General features: G+C 47.9%; 1 protein-coding gene across 1 annotated transcript in view; it reads right to left on the reverse strand.

The window, feature by feature from the left end:
* Gabbr2 (gamma-aminobutyric acid type B receptor subunit 2) overlaps positions 1–25,812 on the reverse strand; it is a 336,688-nt gene that overhangs the window by 139,467 nt on the left and 171,409 nt on the right. The window contains exon 4 of the mRNA XM_070010539.1: positions 9,594–9,695. Within this exon, the coding sequence (XP_069866640.1) occupies positions 9,594–9,695 (102 nt within the window). The remainder of the gene's footprint in view (positions 1–9,593; positions 9,696–25,812) is intronic.

The following is a 25,812-nucleotide window of genomic DNA, read 5'->3' on the forward strand; positions in this document are numbered from 1 at the left end:
TGTGCAGGGCCTCCTGCAGTGAGAGTAGATGATGAAAATGGACAAGTGATGACTCCACTGTCTACCTGAGCTGGACAAGTGACAATGGCTGGGCCCAGGGGTGTAATCATAATGGAAATCTATGTTCACATCCTCGGGGCTCAAGCTGAGGAAAGGGATTGGCAAGGGAGCAGCCATGGAGAGGGTGGGAAGTCAGCGTGGGCTTTTTCCCACCCCGGATCTGCCAAGGGTGGCAGACAGAAGTCTCATGGGGTCTTGGGTTCTCCTGGGGGAGGAGCCCTCGGTTGCCCTAGCCTTCTTTCTTGGGCCCCCTTCATCCATTGTTTAGAAACCCTCTTAAATACCGCCCCCCGACATGCCCAACTTGAGAAGATCTCAGGAGACTGAGATCTAAGGCTCAAAACCAGCCTGGACAGAAAAGTCAATGATACTTTTATCTCTAATTAATCCCAAAAGAAGCCCGAAGTGGAGCTGTGGCTTAAGTGGTAGAGTGCTAGACATGTGTAAAAGGGGCAGTATCCAGGCCCTGAGTTCAAGCCCCAGGACCAGCACAAAAGTAAGAAAGAAAGGGAGAAAGGGAGAAAGGGAGAAAGGGAGAAAGGGAGGAAGGGAGGAAGGGAGGAAGGGAGGAAGGGAGAAAGGGAGGAAGGGAGGAAGGGAGGAAGGGAGGAAGGAAGGAAGGAAGGAAGGAAGGAAGGAAGGAAGGAAGGAAGGAAAATCTAATGCCAGGAATTCATGTAACCCCAATTTACAAGGACCTTAACAGTTACATTCAAGGCAGAAATCTTGTGCCCTTTCTTAATTTTTATTTGGAAGACTTGGCCTTTAAACTCAGAGTCTCCAATTGCTAGGCAGGCACTCTACCATGTAAGACAGCCCAGTCCCTGATGCTTTTGTTACTTTTTTAGATAGGGTCTCAGTTTTTGCTTAGGCCAGCATGGACCATGATCTCCCACCTCTGCCTCTTATGTAGCTGGGATGACAGTCATGAGAGCCCATGTCTGGACCCTGGGTGCTTTTTACAGGTACATGATCTCCACACTGGAAAAGACACCATTATTATGCCCACTTTGATCAAACAGAAACCCAAAGAACTCAACATGTTTTCAGGTGCAGTGGACCCTGGACCCTAGCCATAGGATGGCCAATAGCAATTATGGGGCTGCCAATAGCTTGCTCCATCTCTGAGAAGTGCCCTTGGCTGATGGGCTTCCTGGCCTGAGAATCCCCATTCCACCCCCTCAGACAGCAGCCAACAACTGACCCATGAATGGAAGACTCTATCACCAAAAGATGGGGCCAGCTCCATGGGTGTCCGTGCCAGTCTCCAGCCCAGACAGAACAGTGCTGGTTTTCTGGGTTAGCTTCCCTCCTGCCTTACCCTGCTTCCCATCTTCTCTGAGGGCGTTCCCCACAACAATCATACATCACTTTCACAAGGGGCCCAGGCTCTGCTCCCAGGGACCCTGGGATCACACACAGAGATCAGCACAGCCCCCAGCCTCAGGGTCTTACCACTCAACCACCCAATGCCTGCCAGGCTAAGAAAGTGAACCTTGCTGGGCCTGGACTGCCAGAGCAGAGCAACCCACATGTCCATCCTCCACCTAGGGAGGAAAGTCAAGCTGCACATGCAGCTCTAAGCTGCTCCCACACCTACTGTGCCTTTGAAAGGCCGGAGGACAGGAGGTAAAGATGACCAAGGTCCAGCATAGCTCGCCAGCCATCCCTGCCTCCTGCGACCTGTGCACCTGTCCCAGCCTACCCTCAACCACATCTGGGTTTCTCAGGGGCCTCACAGCCCTATTCATCTTGCTCCACTGGTTTAGCTAAAACCACATGAAACCATGCTCTGGATTGTTGAAAAGGAAGAGGTGTCATCAGCCACACAGCCCCTGGAGTTGGTGTGATATGGTCTGCCTGGCACAGAGGCCCTGACTGTGGCACTTGAAACCAGGCCACGATCTATCTACCTGTGGAACTATGGGTAAGCTTAGAGGGTTGGCTTCCACTCAGAATAAATATTCCCTTTTATTTCATACAAATCAGCCTTTCTTAGCTGCCCCTCCACATACACCAGAAACATCCCCCAAGGCACGGGAGCAGGAAATGTGCTCAGCCCTAGGAAGGGTATGAGGAGGGACTGGTTCACAGCACCCACCAGCAAAAGCCTGCCGTTTTTCTAAAGTTTCTTATTGTATTCTGAAAATTCATGTATATTTAGCATTCCAATAATATATATGTGTTGAGATAAAAATAATACTTTTCGTCTCCGTGTCTCTGAGCAGAAACAGCCTGCTGGGACAGCGTGCTGTGTATGCTCTGTAGCTTTGAGTCTGCTTGGCACGGCGTGGACCTGTTTCTGGAGATCAGCATGACTGTGACTGATGAGGTATGTGAGGTGCAATTCTGGCCCCATTTCCTCCTGTCTGCTGGGGGTAAGGGGGACAACCTCCCTCCCCTCCCAGGCCTTTCCTGACCCCTGCTCTTCCCAGGAGCACAGTTCTCACTAGGACTCTCCAGCGACAGAGGCGAGGACAGTATACCTCAAGGCCATCTCTGGGGTCCCCCTGTGGTGGGCACAATGGGGTTTTTGCAGATGCCCATATCCTAATCCCCGGACTGTGGTTGTGATGTCTTAGATGGAATGAAGATAGTTGATCTTACAGTGGGGTAGTTTTCTTGGAAAAATATAGGCACAATGCAATTATTGTGTGTGTGTGTGTGTGTGTGTGTGTGTGTGTGTGTGTGTGTGTGTGTGTGTGTGTGTGTGTGTGATTTGAACTAAGGTCCGTGTGTGTGTGTGTGTGTGTGTGTGTGATTTGAACTAAGGTCCTAGGCACTGTCCCTGAGCATTTTTGCTCAAGGCTAGAGTTCTAGCCTTAACCTATAGCCCCACTTCTAGCTTTTGGTCATTAATTAGAGATACAAGTCTCATGGACTTCCCTGCCCAGACTGGTTTCAAAATGCAATCCTCAGATCTCAGCCTCCTGAGTAGCTAGGATCATAGGCGTGAACCACACTGCTGCCTGGCTGTAATCACTTTTAAGGTCCCTAAAAGTGGAGGAGCTGGCGACAGAGGGATGGCCTGTGAGGACTTGACTGATAGTTGGTAGCTTGGAAGAGAGAGGAAGGACAGCTGGCATCAACAAAGGGAAGACATGGCTTCTCTTCCCCTCTCTGCTGGCAACTTGATTTTAGCACGTGTCCACACAGCCTTGCAGACAGTGGGACACATCTGTGTGGCTTTGAGTGACACAATTTTGTTCCAAAAGCCATGGGATAGGAACGATGCCCTCCCCTACCTCTGGGTTGAGTCAGCCACTTATCCTGGATACCATGGAGGGAGCTTCCTGCTGTTGAGAAGGCCAAGGCCAGGCAGTGAGGGGCCCCTCACTGTGCTGTAAACTAGGCTGATATCCAAGCCACACACTCAGCAGCGTGGCCTCAGGCATGTTGTGAAACTTCCCGAGTTTCCGTTTCTCTACTTGTAAAATGGGGCCTACCTTTAGTAAACATTTTCTATAAGGGGCCAAGTAGTAAATAGCCTAGGTTTCACTGGCTGCACAGTCTCTGTTGCAATCATTCAATTCTACTGCAGTGACACAAAAGCAGCCTAAAGCAGCGTGGCAAATGAATGTATCCCAATAAAACTTTATTTATAAAGCTACCTGGTAAGCCAGATTTGACAGACCACTATTGGGGAATTATTGTGAAGGTGAAACCAATCATTTTACAGGTACAAAATGAGTGGTAAAAGCTGTCAACCACTGGTGCTACAGTTGAGGCATGGGGTTAGAGTGAAGGACAGTCTGTGACAAGACAGGAAAGAGGGAAAACTGGTGCTCAGGAGAGATGCCTCCACATCTCCAGCCTTGCAGCAGGCAGCGAAGCTTCTCTAACCACTGGAAACTTCAAGTACAAAATGGAAGTTCTGAGGGCCCAGGGAGCTCACACCAACTGCTCCCAGCCTCCTAGCTTTGTGCCACATCCCCAAGTGTGGGTTCTCTAAGGCCCTTTGTTAGTATTTTAACATCTTCATTAAAAACCTGGCTTGGTGGTAAATGCTTGTCATAGTTAGCACTTGGGAGGCTGAGACAGGAATACTGAGTTTGAGGCCAGCCTGGTCTCCACAGTGAGACACTAAGTGCACTGACTGCCACTGACCTACAGACTTAGAAGTGGTTTCAATGGTAAATTTAATTTGATTCATTTTACTATAATAAGAGGGGGCAACATATGGTGTTCTGTATGCTTTCTAAGCGACATACACATGTACACATCCAAACACACGTACAATACACATGCACACAACACAGGTGACCACTTGCTCATATATACACAATGTACACATGTGTATGCAGGCATACACACAGATGCATACACACAAACATATGCACATTACATACATGCATGCACCCATGCATGGGTACACACAACACATATATGTACACATATACAAGCATATACAACACACAAGTGTATGCTCATGCACATGTTCAAACATGCAAAGATACATGTGCACAGCACTCACTCATACACACAAACACACATGAACATGCATAAACACACAATACACCCAAGGGAGGAGTGTAGCTGACTGGGAGTAGATGCAGGCTTTTGAGGTTTCTCACAATGCTCTCTGACTTGAGTGATGTCCTCCTATGATTCAGCAAAGCAGTCATTAGATTTGGGGTGGATTCTGAATCTCTCTTTAAAATTTCAAAATAACAAAATAAGTCCACCAAAATATTTGCCCTTCTATACCTCTCACCTCTCACTCCCCACGTCCAAAACCTGCAGATGTCCATGGTTAAAATAACATACCCACAAACTATGAGGCCAGGGCCACTTCAGGAAGGAGGGGACAGAGAGGGCAGTCTAGGCCCAGAACTCTGTCCCCCACGGGGAGATCTGCCCTGTTCCACCTGCCAGTGAACACTGGAACCCCTGCTCAGAGCAGGTTTGGGGTCTCTGTCATACTCAGATCTTTTCTTCCTTTCCCATCCCTTCTTTCCTTTCTCCTTGCTTCCTTCCTTCTCTCTTTCCTTCCCTCCCACTTTCTTTTCTTCCTTTCCCATCCCTTCTTTCCTTTCTCCTTGCTTCCTTCCTTCTCTCTTTCCTTCCCTCCCACTTTCTTTTCTTCCTTTCCCATCCCTTCTTTCCTTTCTCCTTGCTTCCTTCCTTCTCTCTTTCCTTCCCTCCCACTTTCTTTTCTTTCTTTCCTTCCCTTCTTTTCTTTCTCCTTCCTTGCCTCCTTTATTCCTTCTTGCTTTACCTCCCTCTTCCCTTTCTCTTCCTTCCTTCCTTACTCTCCTTCCTTCCCTTCCCTCCCTCCCTGACTTTCTCTTTCTTTTGGCCAGTACTGGGGCTTGAACTCGGAGCCTAAGTTTTTTTGCTCAAGGCTAGTGCACTTAAGCCATAGCTCCACTTCCAGCCTTTTGGTGGCTAATGGGAGATAAGGAGATAAAAGTCTCATGAGCCATTAACCAGATTCATTATGAACCAGGGTCCTTATTTTCAGTCTCCTGAGTAGCTAGGGTTACAGGTGTGAGACATTGGTACCCGGCTATTTTCTGACTTTCTTGATACAAACTTTGCCACCACCTATCAAATCAGCCTTATTAATTTCATTATGTAGTTCTTCTGTGTTCTTACTGATTTTCGCTTGGATGATCTGTCAGATCTCCAAACACCACAGTTTCTGCCAGTTCCCCTCTGTATTTCCAACAGGCTGTTCTTACTTCTTTCAGGGAGGTGTAATTTGGAGCAATAATAGCCCATGAGCCTGTCATTCTCACAGAGCTGTGTGCCCTCATCAACAGAAAAAACGATTCTCCTTAATCCTGCTGAAAGCCTGCCCCTTCTTCCCCCTTCCACCCCAGCTCTTTGACCTCCTGCAAATGTCAGGATTCCTGACACAGGACAGTCTGTTCTTTGCTCTGCAGGGCACTTTTGAGCCACAGTCCTAGGCCTTTTCTTGGTTTAGTTTATTTTTCGGATACAGTCTCACATGTTTTGTTCAGGGCTGCATTCCAACCTTGATCTTCTTACCTCCACCTCATGCACAGCTAGGATAACAGCTGGTATTGCTTGGTGCTAATTCCTTGCTTTTGATTCAACTTCATGTGCCCTGGTTTTCTCCTAGGGGTCCCCTTCTCTGCTACCTTACTGCTATCTTGTTTCTCACTGGATTGATCTCTTTGCCCATTTCCTCCAAATTTGGGAAGAGCATCTCAAGTTTGTCCTCCGTGTTATTGATTTTGATTTTCCTGCACACCGGCTCTGCCATCTGCTGCCCCCAGTGTACACTCCTGTGCTGCTCCCCAATGTTTAATTCCCTCCTCATCCTCCAACACAACCACAAAAAACAAAACAAAACAAAACACAGCCTCGGTTCTCTTCTGAGCTTTCCAGAACATACTGCCTTCTCTCTGTTCCCAAGTGCTTTGTGTATGTGTGGCTCCACTGGTGTTGTCTGTCCAGATTCAGGATTTCATTCACACATACTTAGAAGACTGTGGAACACATGAAGTCAGGTTTGAGCCATTAGGTCTGGAAATAGAACCGACGGACATTGCCAGAGACTTGTGCTTCCCAGATGCTGAAACAACAGGATGAAATGAATAGTCTTCCCAGTGTGGCAGTGGAGTGAACTGTGTTCCTCACAAATAAACACTGAAGTCCCAAACCCCAGGTCTTCAGAATGATGCTATGTGAGAAGATGGTCCTTGCTGATGTAATTAATTAGATGAGACTACGCTAGAATGGGGCAGGCTCCATGGGGAGGATGGTGGGGAAAGGAGGACATGTCACATACATGGCGGTGGGGTCCTGACCCTGCCAGCTGCAGGCTGATAAAGACTAAGGAAATGAGTGGCAGAGCCCCCTGAGCCTCTGTCCTGCCAATACTTTGAGTTCTAGAACAGGAGGAGACTCAATTTCTCTTGTCTTGTCTGTAGCACTTCGTCACAGAAGTCTCAGGGAGTAAATGTAGGCGTCAATCCACGAGATAGGGAACCGCAGTGGAAGAGACAGGTGGGGATGGGAAGAGCAAAGCTTTTAATGGCAGTTAGAGCATCAGGGGAGGGAGGCCTCTGTATGAGGGCACAGGGAGCAGAGGCTCCAAGAATAGACAGGAAGGGGCCACACAGGTATCTGGGGACCAGGCCTCCATCTGCTTGGCCAACAGAGCATAGCCTGCTTCCTTCTCCAGTTCTGCTTTGGGGCTATTCTTTTCTCAGAGCAATCAGCATGGGCGGGGTTGGGGACAGCTGGGTGGAGGCACCACTGGGACCTGGGTAGTAATTCCAAATTGTTTCTTCCAATAGGTGCCTTAGGGGTAGTTCCTCCACTGCCTTGATCCTCAGGTCCCCATCTGTAAAATGGGTATAACATTTCCTTCCAGAGGACTCAGTGAACCAGGGATGGTCAAGGGCATGCAGAGGATGGGTTCCTTGGTCCATGACTGAAAAGCTGGATATTTGGGGGTCACCATTTGCATCATGGTTGACCTCAGTCTTCTTCCTCTTGTAGTTGGCTGGATGATGAGTGGGGTGTCCAGGGTGCTCTGATTTCCTGAGGATTAGCAGCTAGGACCTCTATTCCACATGCAGAGGCCCTGTAAGCCTCCAGAATTGACCTCTGAGACCAAAACTATCTTAGAGTCCCCACCTTGGGGAGAAACCTGTACGTGCCAGGAGAATGTCCAGGCACTACAGCCCGTCCCTCCATCCCCAGCTGCACACAGCCCAGCTGGACCCTGTGGCACTGCAGGACGAGAGCCTGGGCAGACCTGGGTCTGACCACCTGGCAGCCTGTGTCGCTGCAGGGGTTCCCAGGACGGATGTGTGACCCATGGACTCTGTCTGCAGGGGTGACAACAACACATGTATGGGCGTCCCTCCTTGGTCCCATCTCTGGGCCTCAGACTCTCCAGCTGTGAACTGGAAGATTTGGAAAGCACTAGCTGGATATTCTCCCTCATTGGACTGGCATCAGAAGGGGCACATCAGTAGCTGGCATCTGGGGTCTCCGTGCCAACAACGTCATGTGTGGAGATGAAGGAGTGGAAGAGAAAGAAAGAACTCCAAGGTGTGCACTGGTGTCTTATGCTTGTAATCCTAGCCACTCAGGAGGCTGAAATCTGAGGATCATGATTCAAAGCCAGCCCAGGCAGAAAACTCCATGGGATTCTTATCTCCAATCTACTCAGAAAAAGCCAGAAATGCTTTAGCACAAAAGCTCAGGAATAGCATCCAGGCTTGGAGTTCAAGCTGTAGGACTGGGCTGGCATGTGCATGTGTGTGCGCACATGCTCACGTGCATTCTCTCGCTCTCTCTCAATAAGGAATGCCACAGCTCTGGCCAAATCTATACAAGCCTCAAGGTGTTCTCACTGCCCTCAGATAAGAGACCAAACTTCTCCACTCAGCAGTCAAGGCTCCCAGAAATTGGCTTCAAGCTCTGTTTTCCAATCTTGGCTATTGTCCCTGGCACCTCTGTCCTTGACACTGCAGGCTCCATGGAATTCCGATGGCTCCCAGGCTCTTGGAAGCCCCTCCCTGCCTTGGCGTGCAGTCCTGCTTCCCCGAGGGTTCCAGCAGGCTGGGGTCCTACCAGCATCCTGCATGGCCTGGAACCAGTGGCATATCTTTCCTCTGAGCTGGTCTTCACCCTCCCCTCCCCAAGGTGGGAGATGAGTCACTTCCTGTCTGTGTTCCCAGGTCCTTGGTTTCTCCTGAGAGGTGCCTCTCTTTCTGTGCACGAGATCCAGCCTCACTGTGCCTGGAGCCAGGAGAGGGGCTGGCACACAGAAGGAGCTGGGGAGAGTTTGTAGATAGAATAGACAATGACAAGTGGAGGTTATATACAACTAGAGAGTCCCTAGAGTGACTGCCATTTGGTGGGGGTCAGGAATGTGGGCTTCCAATCCCAAACAACGGTGCTCTTTGGACTGTGACTGTGAGAATTCCTGGCACTAAGCCCTCCAAAACACAGAGGGGCCAGGTGCCGGTGCTCATGCCTGTAATCTTAGCTGAGATCTGAGGATCATGGGTTGAAGCCAGCCCAAGCAAGAAAGTCTGTGAGATTCTTACGTCTGGTTAAGCTGCAAATGGAATAGTGGCTCAAGCTATAAAGCATTTGCTTTGAGCAAAAAAAAAAAAGCTCAGGGACAGTGCTGAGGCCCTGAGTTCAAGCTCCAGTAACACACACACACACACACACACACACACACACACACACACACACACACACACTCACACACACACACACACACACACACACACACACACACACACACACACACACACACGAGAACAAAGGCAATTATACCAGAGTTATACCAGCTCAGGCCCTGCTGCAGCTCTGAGGAGCAGTGCGCTTGCCAATCAGCCCCTTGGCCAGTGCGGGATAGCAAGCCATGGGGCACCCAAAGAAGCCACCTCCTGGGTGCTTCCCCAAATCTGTGATGCCAAGGTTGGAATGCACTGAGGCCCAGAGAGAACATGAGGCTCTTTCCCAGCGAGGGCTGTGGGGTAACCAAAAGGCTAGATCAGTGTGTTTCTGGGGCCAAGGCCAGTTGCACTTACCTTCAGCTTTTTGACACTGGTGCAGGGATCATTGGAGAAGCTCTCGGTGTCTGAAATCTCGATGTCCTCCCCATACAGAACCCCAGTCAGGTCGTTCCTCACCTGGGAGTAAAGAAAAAGCATAGGGTGGGTGTGCTGGCAACCGTGAGGGGAGCAGTTCACGTCACTCTGAGGAGGCGGCTGCAGTGGGTAGAGCAGTTTCCCCCACCGACAGTGTGACAGGGATGGCCCTGTGTGCATGAGGGTTGCAAACTACTGGGTCATCAGTCAGCCAGTGTGTGATGCAGCCAACCTGGAAGGACATTAGGGAAGAGAAGGGATGGTGGCATTCTTTGCTCAAGGGAGCAGGTGCTCTTCAGTTGCTGGGTTACAACATGGTCCAGGGTCACTCCTTTGGAGGAGGGGAAGAAATCAGAATCTAGACTTGTACAATATAAAATCCCCCACATTTTTGAGTATTGGTACTATTTTTGAGCTTTTTAAAGTTAGAATAAATATGAAGTGTGTATCCGGCTCTCAGCAATGGCTGGGGACCTCTGACACACAGCAGTAGAAACTGGGCTATGTGTTTTACTAGAAAGGATTAGGTGAGGGGGTGGGGATTGTCAAAGGAAGCAGTCCCAGGTCCTGGTTGGTCACTGGCTGACTGAAACCATCCCCCCCACCCCCACTCCCGTATGTAACCTCCCCCTCTCTCAATCTCTTCTTCCTGTTTAAGGGAAAGTGGTCCTTAAATGCTCTCCTGTCCACCCACATTGGGATGGCAATTGTCAAAAAACAGAAAAATCAAGTGTTCATAAGGATGGGGAGAAATTGGAAGGCATCCCTGTGAACTCTCCTGAGAGTGTATAAGAGTTCAAGCTCAGGAAACCAAAATGGTAGCTCCTCAAAACATAAAACTAGACTATTATCTAATACAGCAATTCCACGCCTGTGATTACATGTCAGAAGAAAAGAAAGTGGAGACCTGAACGATATTGAACACCCATGTTCACAGCGGTATCACTCACAACAGCCAAAAGGTAGAAGCCACTCAGATGCCTGCTGACAAGTAAACAAACTGTGGTAGACACCCAGTGGCATATTACTCAGCCTTGAAAAGGAATGAACTTCTGTTCCATGCCACAACATGGGTCAATGTAGGAAAGACATGTATGCTGGTTATCTGAAGCTCCAGAAGCAATCAGGTCCACAGAGACAGAAAATGGAATGATGATCACAAGGGGAGGGGACACAAGGTGGGGAACTGCATTGGATGGATAGATGGAGCTTCCGTTTGCAATGATGAAGAGCTCTGGGGATAGCTGAGCACTGGTGGCTCATGCCTGTAATCCTAGATACTTAGGAGGTTGAAATCTGAGGATCGTGGTTCAAAGCCAGACTAAGCAGAAATTGTCCATAAGACTCTTATCTCCAATTAACTACTAGAAAACCAGAAGTGACACTGTGGCTCAAGTGGCAGAACACCAGACTTGAGTGAAAAAGTTAAGAGACAGCACCATGGCCCAGAGTCCAAGCCCAATATTGGCACAAAACAAAACAAAACCAAAAACATATAAACAAAAAACAGCAAAAGTTTTTGGAGATGGATGGGTGACAGTTAAAGAGGTGAACACACTTAGCTGAGCTGCATACTTACAAATAGTAGGTGGGAAAGTTTACATTATGTATATTTTACCACAATTAAAACAAAAGCAATTCTCATGTCAACAATCAGCAGATCCTTCCAATGCTTCTATCAAAGTGTATTGAATAATCTGGTCTTAAATGTCATTGGAAAGCCACCCATCATGGAAGGGGAAGAAAGGAGACAGGGACAGAGCTGCTGTATTTAATTTCTTTCATTTTGTGTGAGTGCTAGTTCTGGAGATGGAACTCAGGAGCTGTCCCTGAGCTTTGGTACTCAAGGGTAGCACTCTACCACTTGAGCCACAGCTCCACTTCTGGCTTTTTGGTGGTTAATTGGAGATAGGAGTCTCCAGGACTTTCTGTGCCAGTTGGTTTTGAACCATGATCCTCAGAACTCAGCCTCTTGAGTAGCTAGGATTATAGGTATAGGCCACCAACTGCACCAAGCTCATATTTTATTTCTTTATAAAAAAGAAAGGAAGAAAGAAAGAAAGAAGGAAAAGGAAGTAAATAGAGGAAATGGGAACATTTGTTAACGCTGGCTTGCAGGTCCTTGGGTGTTTACTTGATTCTGAGCTTTTCTGAATGCTTGCAATACTTTGTAATAAATGTTTTGGTAGAAGAAAGGAAGGGCTGCAGTCAGGGTGAGCCCTGTCCATCTGCGGAGCCTTAGCAGTTTGGATGCAAGCTTGAGAGCTGGTGTACTGCAAAGTGTTGCTTTCGCCACTCAAGCTTATTTCTGCTGCCTCCATCTCTGTTGGCTGCAGTGGAGTCTGGCCATTTGTTTGTGTGCCCTGGGGTGAGGGGGGCAAATCACAGCAGGGATTCAACATGGAGCATGCGCATAGGTGCCTAAACTGGAGGGCAACAAGGGGCATGTGCGCAGGAGCCCCAGCTGCACTGCGCTGGCTCTCTACCTGAGTCATGTGCTCACATTTATGGAGAAACAACTCAGCTTCTCTTGAGCCATGGTCTTTCCATCTGAAGAATGGGAGGATGCAGCTGATTCATGGCTCAGGACCGCCACAGGGGAAGTGGGACAGCTTTGTAAATTGTGAAGTTAGGCACACTGCTAGAATGATGGTTTCTAAGCATAAGGCAGGGATCGAGGCTGTGTAGCTTGGGTTAGCTATGTTGTATGTGTACGTTGTGGGCGCAAAAGCTGTATTATGAATACTGCATAATATCTTTTATAGGTGGTTAGGGCTCAGACAAACAAACTGAGCACTGGTGGGTCATGCCAATAATCCTACCTACATGGGAGGCTAAGAACATGAGGATCATAGTTTAAGGCTACCAGAGCAGAGACGTTCTTAAGATACCATCTTAGTAGAAGCTGGGAATGGTGGCATGCACTTGCCATCCTAGCTATGGGGGAAGCATAAATAGGAGGATCATAGCCCAGGCCCAGATAAAAAGCACGGAGAGGCTGGGGATGAGGAGGCCAGAAAGTATAAAAGTCACAGAAGGGGAGACCAGGTTGCTTCAGACTTCTGAGCAGCCTGGGAATCAAAGATCCAAAGGCAGAGCTGTGAATATTCAGGCACAAATGTCTAGGGAAGTCCATCCTTTTGCAAGAAGGTGAGAGCCCAGTGGCTCTAAGGACAGCCAGGAGCAGCAGGACCAGCTTTGCTCCTGCAGCACAGAGAGAAACCCGCCAGGTCAGATCGGCATCGGAGTACAGAGACCAGTGCTGGTACAACTCCTCCCTCCCTGGTCATGGGCAGCGGGCTGCTGGTGAGGACGGCTCCAGGGACCTGCCACTCTAATGCGGCTGTCACAGGGACCCTGTGGCTGCAGCTGACAGGGTGCACGCCCTCCATCCATACACTGGGGCCAGATATAGGGTAGGTCTTCATCCCCAGCCTAGAGACATGGGGAGAGGGGAAGAATGGAGAGAAAGGAATGGAGGTGGAAGGGAAGGAGTGCCCACTCCAGAATAAAAGCCCACAACAATCCCTTTCAACCCAAAAACCAGGGCCCTGGATGGTAAATGTCTTGGGTTTATTGGATAACTGCATATGCGTCCACCCCACTGTGGTGTAGGGTGGACTCTGCCGTGGGATCCTATGTCTGCATGCCCTGCAAGCCCCTGTCCTCTGCCACTGTCTGCTTCTCAGGACAAGGCCAGTGGAATCCCTTCCTGTTCTAACAGATGCCCCACCTCAGCCCTGAACACCTGTGTCCTCCAGCAAGAAGGACCTTTCAGAACTGAGTTTCTCAGCTAAGCATCCACCTCATGTCTCATCACTTCCTGCCTTCTGGGCACCAATACCACTCTCGAATGTCATCTAGTGATCTGGCTTCTCTGGAGTGACAGCTGCTCATTCCTGCCAGACTCTTTCCTTCCTTCCCTCCTTTCCTTTCCTCCCTCCCTACTTCCCTACTTCCTTCCCTCCTTCCCTCTCTCCTTCCTTCCCTCCTTTACTCACTCACAATATTGATATCTCTTCTGCTCAGTTACTGAGTGAGGTTCTGGGTCTCTCATGTTGTATAAAACTATATTTTCATCGTCCTGGACTTCTGACAAGTGAGACTAAGAGACATTAATCTGACGGTTCATGAATGTGTTAAGTATCCATCAAGAGGCTCTCAAACTCAAGGGCATTCTCTGGCAAAGGCTGTAACAGAGTCAGACCCAGGATAGGAGGCATAGCAGGAGAAAGGATTCTAGCCTGAAGAACAACATGTGCAAAGGTTCTGTGGTAGAGGAAGCTGGTAGAAAAGCCAGGAAAATGCCACAGCTAAGGTTGAAGGAGAGTCTCAAGGGCAGCGGTGGGTGGGAGGGGAAAGTTGGGATGACATGAGAAAGGAGTCGTGGTTAGGGGAAGACCGTGCAGGCCTTAGAATTTGTATGAGAGATTCTGGTCTTGACCCTCAGTACCACGGAAAGCCATTATGAGGTGTCACCCAAGGGGTAACTTGACGAGAGTCATATTTTGGAATGGGCTGCTGTAGGACTGATGGGGGTCAGGGGCATGGGGGAACAAGGAGACCAGCGGGAGGGACACAGAACAATCATTCCAGTGAGAAGGATCCTGGAGGCCGGATGAGGACAGCGCCACAGAGGTAGCAGGAATGGTGGATCAAACTGGAGATGCATTTGGGACAGCTCATAACGTGCATGGCTGTCCCGCTGCTGTTTGCACATTACTCCAGAATTTCACAGCTGAAAGCAACAGGTGCCTCTTCTTCTCCCAGGGGACCCCCTGGGGGCCTCCTTGACCATGGCCTCTGGGACAGGGCACAAGTAGCAGTGAATTTGGATTTCCCAGGGATTCTGATGAGTAGCTCACATTTCTGAGCTCTGATTGTAGGGGCAAAAGCACCAGGGTGTTCACACGCCTGGCAGGGAGCCCAACCTGCCTGGAAACCCCTCAGTCGGGAATCCCCAGCTTCTCCAGATCCAGGATACTACCTCTCCTGGGAGCCAGGGACCTCTCCCCAGCCTTCACGTACCACTCTCCACAGCTACCTCTTGTCTGCAATCCCAGCCCTTGCTCTCCTGGTCCCCTAGCATGGTGACTGTGTCAGAGGGAGGGTGGAGGCAGAGAAGGAGAGAAGGACATGAGAGAAGGTGTAAGAGATGCAGAAGGAAGAACCCCAATATTACAGTGACAAATTACCATGCTCAAAGTGTATAGCTCACTGCTTGCCGGACATGTGCAAAGGCCCTGGGTTCCCTCCCCAGCAAATGTCCCAAGCAGGGCAGGTTCCAACCAGCAAGCAAAATTCACAGCCAGTGACAGGAGGCTGTGAGGCGTATGTGGGACCCCAAGACACTTGACTTCTGTGGCCATCAGTTCCCAGGACCCATCCCCTAAAACACAAGGGAAGAGTCCTGCCCAGAGGCAGGGAGGCAGGCACAGCTGGGGGGAAGCAGGATTGTGCCACATGCACTTTACAACTCCCTGAAAATTCTAACGAGGTTGGAAATGAGCTTGAGCACAGCGGATCCCCAGCTTTCCTCTGGAAGCCCAGGTAACCTACTTTGTCATTCAAACGCACCCGCTATATATAGCCCGAGATTGTGCTCAAATGTCACTCCTCTTACCTAACTAAAGCAGATAATTATAGATCCACTTCTATTCATTCATGAAATGTGTCTTCACTTGATTAAACAGTTCATTCAAGTAACATCCATTAAAATAGGGAACATGTTAAAAATGGGGTTCCTTAGAAGCCCACGTTAGGACGACGTAGTTAAGATGCTAATTAGGAGAAACAGGCATTTGAAACACTCAAACCTTTGAATTATTCAGGTCACTTTTTACTGGGGCTCCAGATCCCCAGGAACTGCCATTAATTTAAGCTAATTAAAAAATTAAGCCTGGAGAAGAGAAGACCAAGGCAGGAAAATGATGGCTGACTTCAAACATGGAAGAGCAAGCATAGGCAAGAAAGGACACTGGACTCTGGGTGGGGCCAAGAAGGAAGAGGAGGAGGAGGAGGAGGAGGAGGAGGAAGAAGGGAAGGAGGAGGAGGAGTGAGGAGGGGAGAAAGAAGGGAAGGAGGAGGAGGAGTGAGGAGGGGAGAAAGAAGGGGAGGAGGAGGAAGATCAGGAGGCGGAAAAGGAGGAGGGAGCTGAGGAGAAGAGAAAAAGAGGAAGAAGGAAAGAGGAGTGAAGAGAGAAGAAGCTGAGGAGAGGAGAAAGAGAATAAGGGAGGAAGAGGAGAAAGAAGAAGAGAAAAAGGAAAGGAGGAGAAAATGAGGAAGAAAAAAGAAAAGATGACAGAAAGAGGAAGAGTAGGAGGAGAAGAGGAAGAAGAGAAGAAAGAGGAGGATGGGGAAAACGTAAAGGAGAAGGAAGAGGAAATGTAGAGAAGAAAGAAAAGACAAGGAGAGGAAAAAAGAAGAGGAAAAGGAGAGAGGAAAAAGGAGGTGTAAGGCACAGGAGAAGAAAAAAGAGGAAGAGGAAATGGAAAGGAAGGGGAGGAGAGGAGGGCAAAGAAGAAAACTTTGACCATGGTAGATAAGGAGCTCCTTAGCAGCAGAGGTGAGCAGCAGAAGCTGGAGGACAATCCTCTGTCCCTCTTAATGTCCATGGTCCTAGGCTGGTGCACGGTCTACCACCCCCTGGTCCTGCTCTCTGCCCCCATGTAGAGGTGTTCCAGCAGCCCTGGGCAGCTCCTAGGATTTCCATGCACCAATCTTCTCCTTGGACTGTATTTCTTTCTCCCCAACCCAAATGAACATTTACTGAGGAAGGTGTTCCTCTGGAAAATGAAGCCACTCCATTTTTCAGTTATCTACAAACAAGTTAGTTCCTATGGACATAGAACTGGAGTGGAACCTAAGTGGAGACAAGTTCACTTTCAGGGCAGTGAGTAAGAGAATGCCTGTGAGCCCTGCCCTAGGTTGGGAACGTGGGCTGGGGGCTATGCAGGGGGGTGGGGGTAGAGACACTGTGTCCAGCGGCACCTGACTGTGTGTCACCATCACGTTCATGGATGGATGTGCATGGATGGATGGGGACCCCTAAGAGATACACCCAAGTCCTCTGAGCCTGTGACCCCGACCTTACAAGGAATAACCTCTTTGTATATACAATTAGCTTAAGGATCCAGAGATGAGAGACTTGTAGAATAATCCATATTAAGTTAGCCTACGAGAGAAAAGCCAAGAGAGATTTGGGGGGGACACTGCAGGGAGAAGGCATTGGAAGATAGAACTGCCAGGGGCCGGAAGAAGCAAGACAAGATTTTCATCTCCTGCCTGCAGAAACAACATGGCCCCACTGGCCTGATGATTTGGGACCTCTGGCCTCCAGGACTGACAGAGAAGAGATTTCTGTCGCTTTATGTATCAAGTTTGTGGTGATTTGTTAGGGCAACCACAGAAAATGAACACTGGAGCTCTCCTGAGACCTGGCTGTTCATTGATTCCAGAAGAAACCTGGGCCTTCTGGATAGATCCAGACCCTCCTCCCAACTGAGACTTCCTGAAAAGAACCCACTTTTCCTCTATTTGCTGGTGCTGCTGGTTTGTCCTAAGGAAATAGGGCTTTGCTCTATTCTCCTGGAAAACAGCTAGCTGCTGTGTCAGGAGACAAGGCCTGGGGAGAGGGTCGTCTCTCACAGGAGGCTCTACAGAGGGCTCAGCTGTGAGCCCTGGCACTGACCTTGACACCAGGGGTGCCAATCACATCCTCCACTCAAGGTCATGTCCCTTCTCTAGGGAGCCCTCACCCAACAATTGGCCTAGCTTGCTTGCCTTGTGTTGGGGTAGCTGTGAAGAGTCTCTGCTAGCCCCCCACCCCGCCTCAGCTCACCACAGGCTCTCTTTCAAGTCCATGGTGGCATTAACTTCTGCCTATTCTCACAGCCACTTTCTGGGGGAAGTGGGAACTCACTCTTCCTCCATGTGAGTTCTAGAGGCTCCTTCTTGGGGAGCCCACCTACAGCAGGCTCACCCTGTCCTCTACCTGTGTGCTAGCCCTGCCCCAAACTCAGCCTTTGCCTTAGTCCTGAGATGAGAGCACCTCTGCCGACAAGCGGGGAGCGATGGCTGGACCCTTGCAGTGACACGTGTCAGGTCACTCCTTTTGGCTCAAAGACTCTAATTTACTAAGATAATAAAAAGTAAACCTCATTGGAAGTCCGAAGAAAGGAGAGCAACCTATGCCAAGTACACTAATTCAAGGAGGGTAAATATCTCTTGCTGGTTATTTTCCACTTGCCCTTACCTCACCCACCCATTCCAGCCTGCCTGTCCCTGTGCTGCCTCTGAATTCCACTTTTATGGGTGACATCTTTGAACAGTTTCTTCTTCTGACTTCCACTTGGGCTCGGCCAGTGGGAGGCCCCAGCAGGAGTCAGGGAGCCAATGGGAGCCCCAGCAGGGGTCCACAGACCAATGGGAGGCCCCAGCAGGAGTCAAGAGAGCCAATGGGAGGCCCCATCAGGAGTCAGAGGGTTAATGGGAGTCCAGCAGGGCTAAGGACTGATGGGAGGCTCCTATAGGAGTTAAGGGTTCCGAATTTTTACCTAGCTTCTACCTGACTCTGTTCCATACCTTATCCTTGCTCTGCTTGCCCTCCAGGGCACAGGAGTGGTCTTGACTTCCACCACTGCTGATCCCTAGGGGTATGTTAGCCCTGGCTGCTTCCCCTGGCCTGTTCCAAATATTTTCCTTAAAGTAAACAACTTTGCTTTAACCTTGCACATGCTATCTCTTTCTTGCTAGGCCTAACTGATATAACCTATAGATACTTTCCAGGTAGAAACAATCAAACAATAAACAAGTCTATATCCAGATGCTTTGCCCAACACTTCATCATCAACCCCACTTACAGTAATCGCCCATGTTCCTAACTTCTGTTCTCCTGTCCAATCCTACTCACACTTTCAGCTCCATGGCAAACAGCCTTTCCTCCAAGAAGTCCCCCTGGATTCTCCAGAGTGCTGCCCTGGGCCCTCTGAACACTAGCATGCCCTTCTCCTTCCTCCCAGGCCATTTCCTTGGTACTGTTGGGTGTGTGTGTGTGGGGGGCCTTCTGAACACTAGCATGCCCTGCTCCTTCCCCCAGGCCATTTCCTTGGTAGTGTGTGTGCGTGTGTGCGTGTGCGTGTGCGTGTGCGTGTGTGTGTGTGTGTGTGTGTGTGTGTGTGTGTGTGTGTGTGTGTGTGTGTGTGTTGGGTCATCCACAGCCCTGAGAATCCACTATACAAGGTCTCATCTTCTGAGACCCAGTGTCTTCACTACTCCTGGACAGAAAGGAGCTGAGCCCTTGCAGCAGCTCCAAGGTCAGGAAAGGCAATTTACCCTTCCCCTGGCCTGGAGCCCAGGAGCTGCCCCATCCTGTGGACATGCTGAGTGAGTGTCCTGGGCTGGGACCCACCGTGTCCTGGATGGACACCTCAGCATAGTGCTGAGCAGGCCGCCAGCCCAGGAGCAGGGCTTGAGTGTGCTGAGCTAAGCAGTTTTAACACAGTGGATTTTCCTAGGAGCAGTACCCAGAGACTCTGGGAACAGTATCTACTCTGCAGAGCCTGAGCGGAATTTTCCAAAGGGACAGAAAGCTGCAAGCTCCAACCTTAGAGCTATCATCATGGCTGGTTAACCTGCCCCTGGCCTGCAACAAGAAGATGGTGTACTGACTCTGTCGAAGGCCCTGGCAGACTAACACCATGACCTGGCTGAATGAATGAATGAGCTCATAAGACTCCCATCTACCCTCCTAAGGTGAGGGTCACTTGATGCCCAGCAGCACTCAGGGACAGGCTTGAGGGGCATCTACTTTGTGGTGCTATAGGCATTAGAGAAGAAGAAAGTTTCTTATGCAGAGATGCGAGAATATTCTGAAAAAAAAATCCAGAGACACAAAGTAGAGGAAGTAACACTGTGGCCTATCAGTAGAGCAGTAGTGTTGAGCAAAAGAGCTCAAGGACAGTGCCCAAGCCCCATGAATGATAACACAAACCAAACAAATCAGGTATGAAGACAAAGAGGAAGGAGCTGTAAAGTTAGGGGGGTTCTGATTTGGGATCCCCATTTACCCACACACATCAGCTCACATCTCTTGGCCATAATTATGACTAGATTATGGGACAGTTAGGTGAGATTCAGAGAGGTCAAGACAGCTACCTAGGGTGATTTCTTTGTATAGTCTGTGAGCCAAGGCTCAGTAAACTTTCTGAGAAAGTCTAGAGGGAAAATGTGGTAGGCTTTGCTGGCCTTTCAGGTTCTGTCCCAATAACTTGTCTCTATGGTTACATGTCAAGAATAGCCACAAATAATGTGCAAATGAAGGGTGGTGGTTATGTGCCAATAAAACTTTATTTATAAAACATGTCTAGGGGCTGGATTGGGCCTCTGGGCCACAGTTCACAGGTCTGTGGTCTATGCTCAGGATGAACAGCCTATTCTTCAGTTAGCCCATCTAGGGAGGCTGTGGGTGAGAAGCCACAGTAACTACAAACTCTAACTGGCTGTTACTGAGGGATGGAGGGAACTCACTAGCCCCTACCTCCTCTGTAGAAAGGGCAAAACCACAGCTGAGTGTATGGTGGCTGGAAAAGTTAAACTAAGCTAATATGAGCTAAGTGTCTGCCCTAGCTGCCAATTAATAATTGGCAGTGGTCATCATGGGAGACAGCATCATCAAGGAGAACTGGAGAAAAGAAGACAGGGAGGCAGGGACAGATAGGATGGCATTGCCAAGGATGCTAAGCCTGAAAGGCCAGGCATCTTGCAAGAAGACTGACTTTGGTGTGTCTGCAGGGGAGTGCTATTCCCCCACCTTGGAGAGCCCACAGGGGTCCACAAGTGGGGGGCATGGGAAGAAGCATAAGTATAGAGCTCGGTGACTCCCCGCGGAGGGCAGGCAGGGGGCTGCTCACAGACTGGATATGGAAAATGGCATGGTGTGCCCTCTTCCTGGTGCAGGCAGCTGAGCAGAGATGGGTACACACACACACACACACACACACACACACACACACACACACACACACAAACACACACACCACCCTATACATCCTCCCATATACCCTGCCTGCTGCCCCCAGCTACTGACTCATTCAGGAGGACCTGGGAGCACCAGAAGGAATCTGAAATGATTCTCCTAGTGAAACACATGGCTTCCGTCAGGGATGGATGGGGACCAGGAGGCAGGGGACCAGCAGGTTCTGCTGTTGCTCCTTGAAGGTCATAACCTTGGTGGGGTGGAAAGGATGTGGGGAAACTCCATCAATATTGCTGAAGGCCAGGATGTGGCTCAGGATGTCAAAGGATGAGTCCCTGGCAAGAGGTAGCACCCACTGCATCACCCCTGGCAGGAGAATTACCCATCTGATGAAGAAGATACTCAATTGAAATTTGAGAGAGAGAGAGAGGAAACGTACTGTGGAAAAGCTCAATTCACACATAATAAGGACAGAGGAGCAATTTAAAAAGAGGGCCACAGAGCCAGGTGTCAAGTGGCTCAACTTACAATCCTAGCTATTCAAGAGACTAAGATCTAAGGATCACAGTTGAAGCCAGAGCAATCAGTAAAAATCTCTGAGACTCTTATTTCCAATTAACCACCAAAAAGCTGGAAGTAGAACTATGGCATATGTGGTAGAGCGCTAGCCTTAAGTGGAAAAAGCTCAGGGACAGCCAAGGCTCTGAGTTCAATACCAAAATTAAAAAAAAAAAAAAAAAAAGAGGGCTCCAGAACAGGATGTGCTTGGGAATTCTCATGTTATCGGTAGGCCAAAGTACAAAGTAAGAAAAAAATGTCAACTATGAAACTTTTTGGAGGAAGATGGTAATGCTGAGCACAGATGTCCAACTCCCACCTAAGCTACCTCCTTCTGAAAGTGACAGAAAGGACCAAGAGAGAGTAAAAATAGGGGGAATCTGCCTCAGCACTGGAAAAGAGGAAAGAGCACCATTGATATACCAGCAACTTTGAGGAACTGTGGTGAGGTTCCCTGCCAAAGGAGCCAGATTGAAGGCTGACTCACAGCTCCCCTTCCTGAGAAAGCGGCTCCGGAGAGGGCGGCGTGATGGCAGGGTGGGGGTGGCACTGGCTGGACTATCTCTGATGGACAGGACAGCGCTGGAGGAGAGGCTGGGCCACACAAGAGAAGATGTGGAGTGGCCCCTTCAGACCCAAGAATAAGCAAAGCCTTTCCAAGCCCAGTTTCCCATTGCGGATCTGCAGACTACAGGCAGAAGGTGTTGGGGGTAGGGGAGGAGAGGGGGCTGGGTGGGGGGAATACCCTGTGCATCTGGAGCAGCGGTTCACCAATTCCAAGAAGAAACCACCAAGAGAAGAAACGCCGCAGCACAGATGGCTCCCCAGCCCCCAGGCTGTGTGTGCCTGGCTGATGATATGAAATTTCATCGTTAGACTTCTTGATGAATATGCAAGGTGAAGACCCAGTTGTGTTTAGATAAAGCATGAAAGGCTCAAGGAGCGGTTACTCATGCGATATGTGATGCCCAGACAGAGAAGGCATAATGGACACGTGGAACCATATAAGAGAAACAGACAAGGCATATAAATAGAGAGAAGGTCATCCCTAAAAAGATTTGCTAGAGAGAGTAAAAGTAAATTGTAGTAATTGCAACATTTATTTTTCCTGGTCAGGGGCTTGAACTCAGAGCCTGGGCAATGTCCCTGAGCCTCTTTGTGCTCAAGGCTAGTGCTCTACCACTTCAGTGTCACTTCTAGCTTTATCTGTGTAGCTTATTGGAGATAAGAGTCTCATGGATTTTGATGCCTGGGCTGGCTTCGAACCATGATCCTTAGATCTCAGCCTCCTGGGTAGCTAGGAATACAGGCGTGAGCCACTGATACCTGGTGTATTATCTGTTTTATACTTCAAGGAGGTTTTGAAAAATCTGGTCCCTATCTAAGAAATAGGATATGTGATAAAACAGACTAGAATTCACAGGGACCTGGTGGAGTTAAGGTGATAGGAAGTAAGTTATATTGCTGAATGTAAGAATTGCAAGAATTAGAAGCAGAACTTAATTGTGCTACACTGGTGGAAGTTGTGGAGGATGAGCTTGAAATGTTCCTATGATGTAGAGAATGAGGATTGAGATAAAAATGGCCAGAGAGAAAAATAAATGTATTCAAGAATTGTTGATATTTCTAAAAAAACAAAAGACAAAAGATCTCAGAACAAGAAGAAATAATTAAAGATATAGTAGAAGAAAATCTTTTTGGTTTGAGGAAAGGCCATAGCCTTCAAATGAGAATAGTAGTCATATCTGAGACAAAACATATACATACTAGATATTTGCTATTTTTCTTTGTCAATTTCGTAGATGAAATCTCCTGCAAGTATCTAGTATAGGGTATGTGTGGGAGGGGTAGGGAGACTCATCCACAAAGATATGAAATCAGATTGCATCACACTTCCTGACAACATTGATGTAATGTCTAGAGAGGATGGAGGAAGAATATCGTGATCATGGAAAACTATACTTAGATAATTTTGTCATCCATAGGAGGCAATGGAGAGAAATGGTGATTTATATAAGGGCTTGGTAGATAAAAACAGTCAAATAACCTTCCTGGACAAAAACAAAAAACAAAACAAAAAAAATCTTACAGATGTACTCATGCCGGAAAGCACTCAAGCAAAACAACACAACTCATGAAAAATATATCAATAGAAACTGTAGTTAAGTAAATATGGATTTGAAACCCCAAATTACAGCCATTGCAGTGTGGTTTCAAAATAACATTGGCATTTGTACCAACTGACAAAGAATACCATGATGTAAATAAAAACTGTAATTGTAACACTGAAAAGCCAGAGGTGCTGAGGGGATGGGACTTATTACCATGCCAATTTCTTTTTGCTTATGTGGTGCTGAGGAATCGAACCCAGGGCTTCATGCATGCAAGACAAGCTTTCTACCACTGAGCCACCTTCCCAGCCCATACCATGCCAATTTCTAAGGCTTACTCTGGTACCTGGTACCTAAGTACTAGGCTAGTAGTTAAGGAAGTAGAAGCCTGATATTTTAGACAAGTACTTAATATTCTAAACTTATAGAATAGTTTTTATTATATGGGATGAGATACTCTTTGGTTAGAAAAATAGGATTTGGCTAAATCTATGATCAAAGACAAACATACCTGCTTAAATACATTTAACAGTAATCAAGAGTAAAAAAAACAAGTATGAAATCCAAGAAATTAGGAAAAAGATGATGTAAAGAAGTATATTAATAAAGAGAAATGTAGACACAAATAAATTGGAAAGTAGGTTAATAGGAGCAGAACTAATTAAAGTCAAAGATATGGCCTAGCACGGGTGGCTCACTCCTGTAATCCTAGCAATTAAGGATTGTGGTTCAAAGCCACCTGGGACAGAAAAGGAGATTCTTATCTCCTATTACTCACCGAAAATCCCAAAGTGGTTCTGTGGCTCAAGTGGCAGTGAAAAAGCTGAGGGACAGCACACAGACCCTAAGTTCAAGCCCTACTACTGGCACACACACACACACACACACACACACACACACACTCTCTCTCTCTCTCTCTCTCTCTCTCTCTCTCTCTCTCTCTCTCTCTCTCTCTCTCTCTCTCTCCAAGATCTGGACATTTGGTTAACAAAAAATAAGATAATGAGATATTTGACTGAAGACTTGTGTTTTTTTGTTTTGTTTTGTTTTTCCATATGTTACATAGGAAATGTCCACAAAGCTTATCTATCTACATGAAGAAAAGGGAAGACAATTAGACTTCTCCCAAGCTTTAGTCTGGAGATTGAACAGATAGCTCTTTACACCTCTGACCTCGGGGAACGTGATTATTTGTGAAGAAGCGAACGGAGGCTCTGGTTGCACCTGAAGAGATAGAGGAACCTTGGGAAGTATGTCTGGGGTCCTGGATCACCAGAGAACCCAGACTCAAGATGACCATCAAATCGTAAGAGGAAGCGAGGGCCTTGAAGGCAAGCTCTCTTAGCTTGGTGTCGAAAAGGCTATGACATTATATCCATGTACCTGTATCTGACATGAACCACAGCTCCATTTGCAGCTTTTAGCTGGTTTACTGGAGATGAGAATCTGGTGGACTTTCCTACCAGGGATGACTTCTAATCTCCATCTTCATATCTTAGCCTCCTGAATAGCTAGGATTACAGGTGTGAGTCCCCAGTGCCTGGCTTAAACAATTCTTTAAACCCAGGCAGGTAAACTTCAACAGAGAGGGTGAATTATATTATAATGTATTGCAACTATATTTGAGTAGCACAGAGAAGGTCATTGAAAACTGTTGATTGTTAGGGGTTGGAGAGAGTGGGGAAAAAGAAATAATAGACTATGGGTAGGCAGGGACTAGCAGGAAGGGCTACGCTGGTGGAGAGGATAAAGCTGGAATAGTGTCAAAGTAGATGCCTCGAAACTATAACAGTGAAACAAGGAAACCTGTTTGGGATGCTTTCTTGCAAGGAAGTAAGAAGAAGGTAGGGAGCATGATAAAGGGAGTGAGACTGATTGGAATAGAATGTAAACATATGGAGATAGAACAATGAAATCTCCCTCAGAATAATAAACTAAAAAAATCCTCCAATAACAAAAGGATAAACAAGCCATTGAAGAGTTGGACAAGTTATTCAAATAGGCAAGATCTACCAATATTCACTAAGCTCCTGAAAAAAGATACCAGTATCTTTATTCTTCAGGGAGAGTAGCACGCCAAAACCACAGGAGACAGCACTTCCCATACTGTAGGGTGGCTAGGTGTATACGTTTCTAATGGAAAATAGGAAGTAATTGGCAAAGAATGTGGAGGAACTGGAACTCTCATCAATTGTTGTTAAGAACATAAAACCAGTATCACCACTGATGTATGACTAGGAAATGGTATGAAAGTTTTTCTGAATGTTAAATATGTAGTTGCCTTATGGCCCAGTAGTCCCATTTCTTGTATAGATACATACTCAAGAGCACTGAAAACGTATGTCCACACAAAACAATGTAAGACACAAATGATCATAGCAGCACTATTCATAATAGCCCAAAATAGAAACAACTAAAATGTCCATTGACTGGTAAATGGATTAAAAGATGTGTTATAATCATATAAAGAAATATTACTTGGTCATAAAAAGTGACAGATGTCTCTTTAGAACAT

Source organism: Dipodomys merriami, unplaced genomic scaffold (assembly GCF_024711535.1).
Source record: "Dipodomys merriami isolate MVZ:Mamm:240054 unplaced genomic scaffold, mDipMer1.0.p SCAF_11, whole genome shotgun sequence".
Classification (NCBI taxonomy): domain Eukaryota; kingdom Metazoa; phylum Chordata; class Mammalia; order Rodentia; family Heteromyidae; genus Dipodomys; species Dipodomys merriami.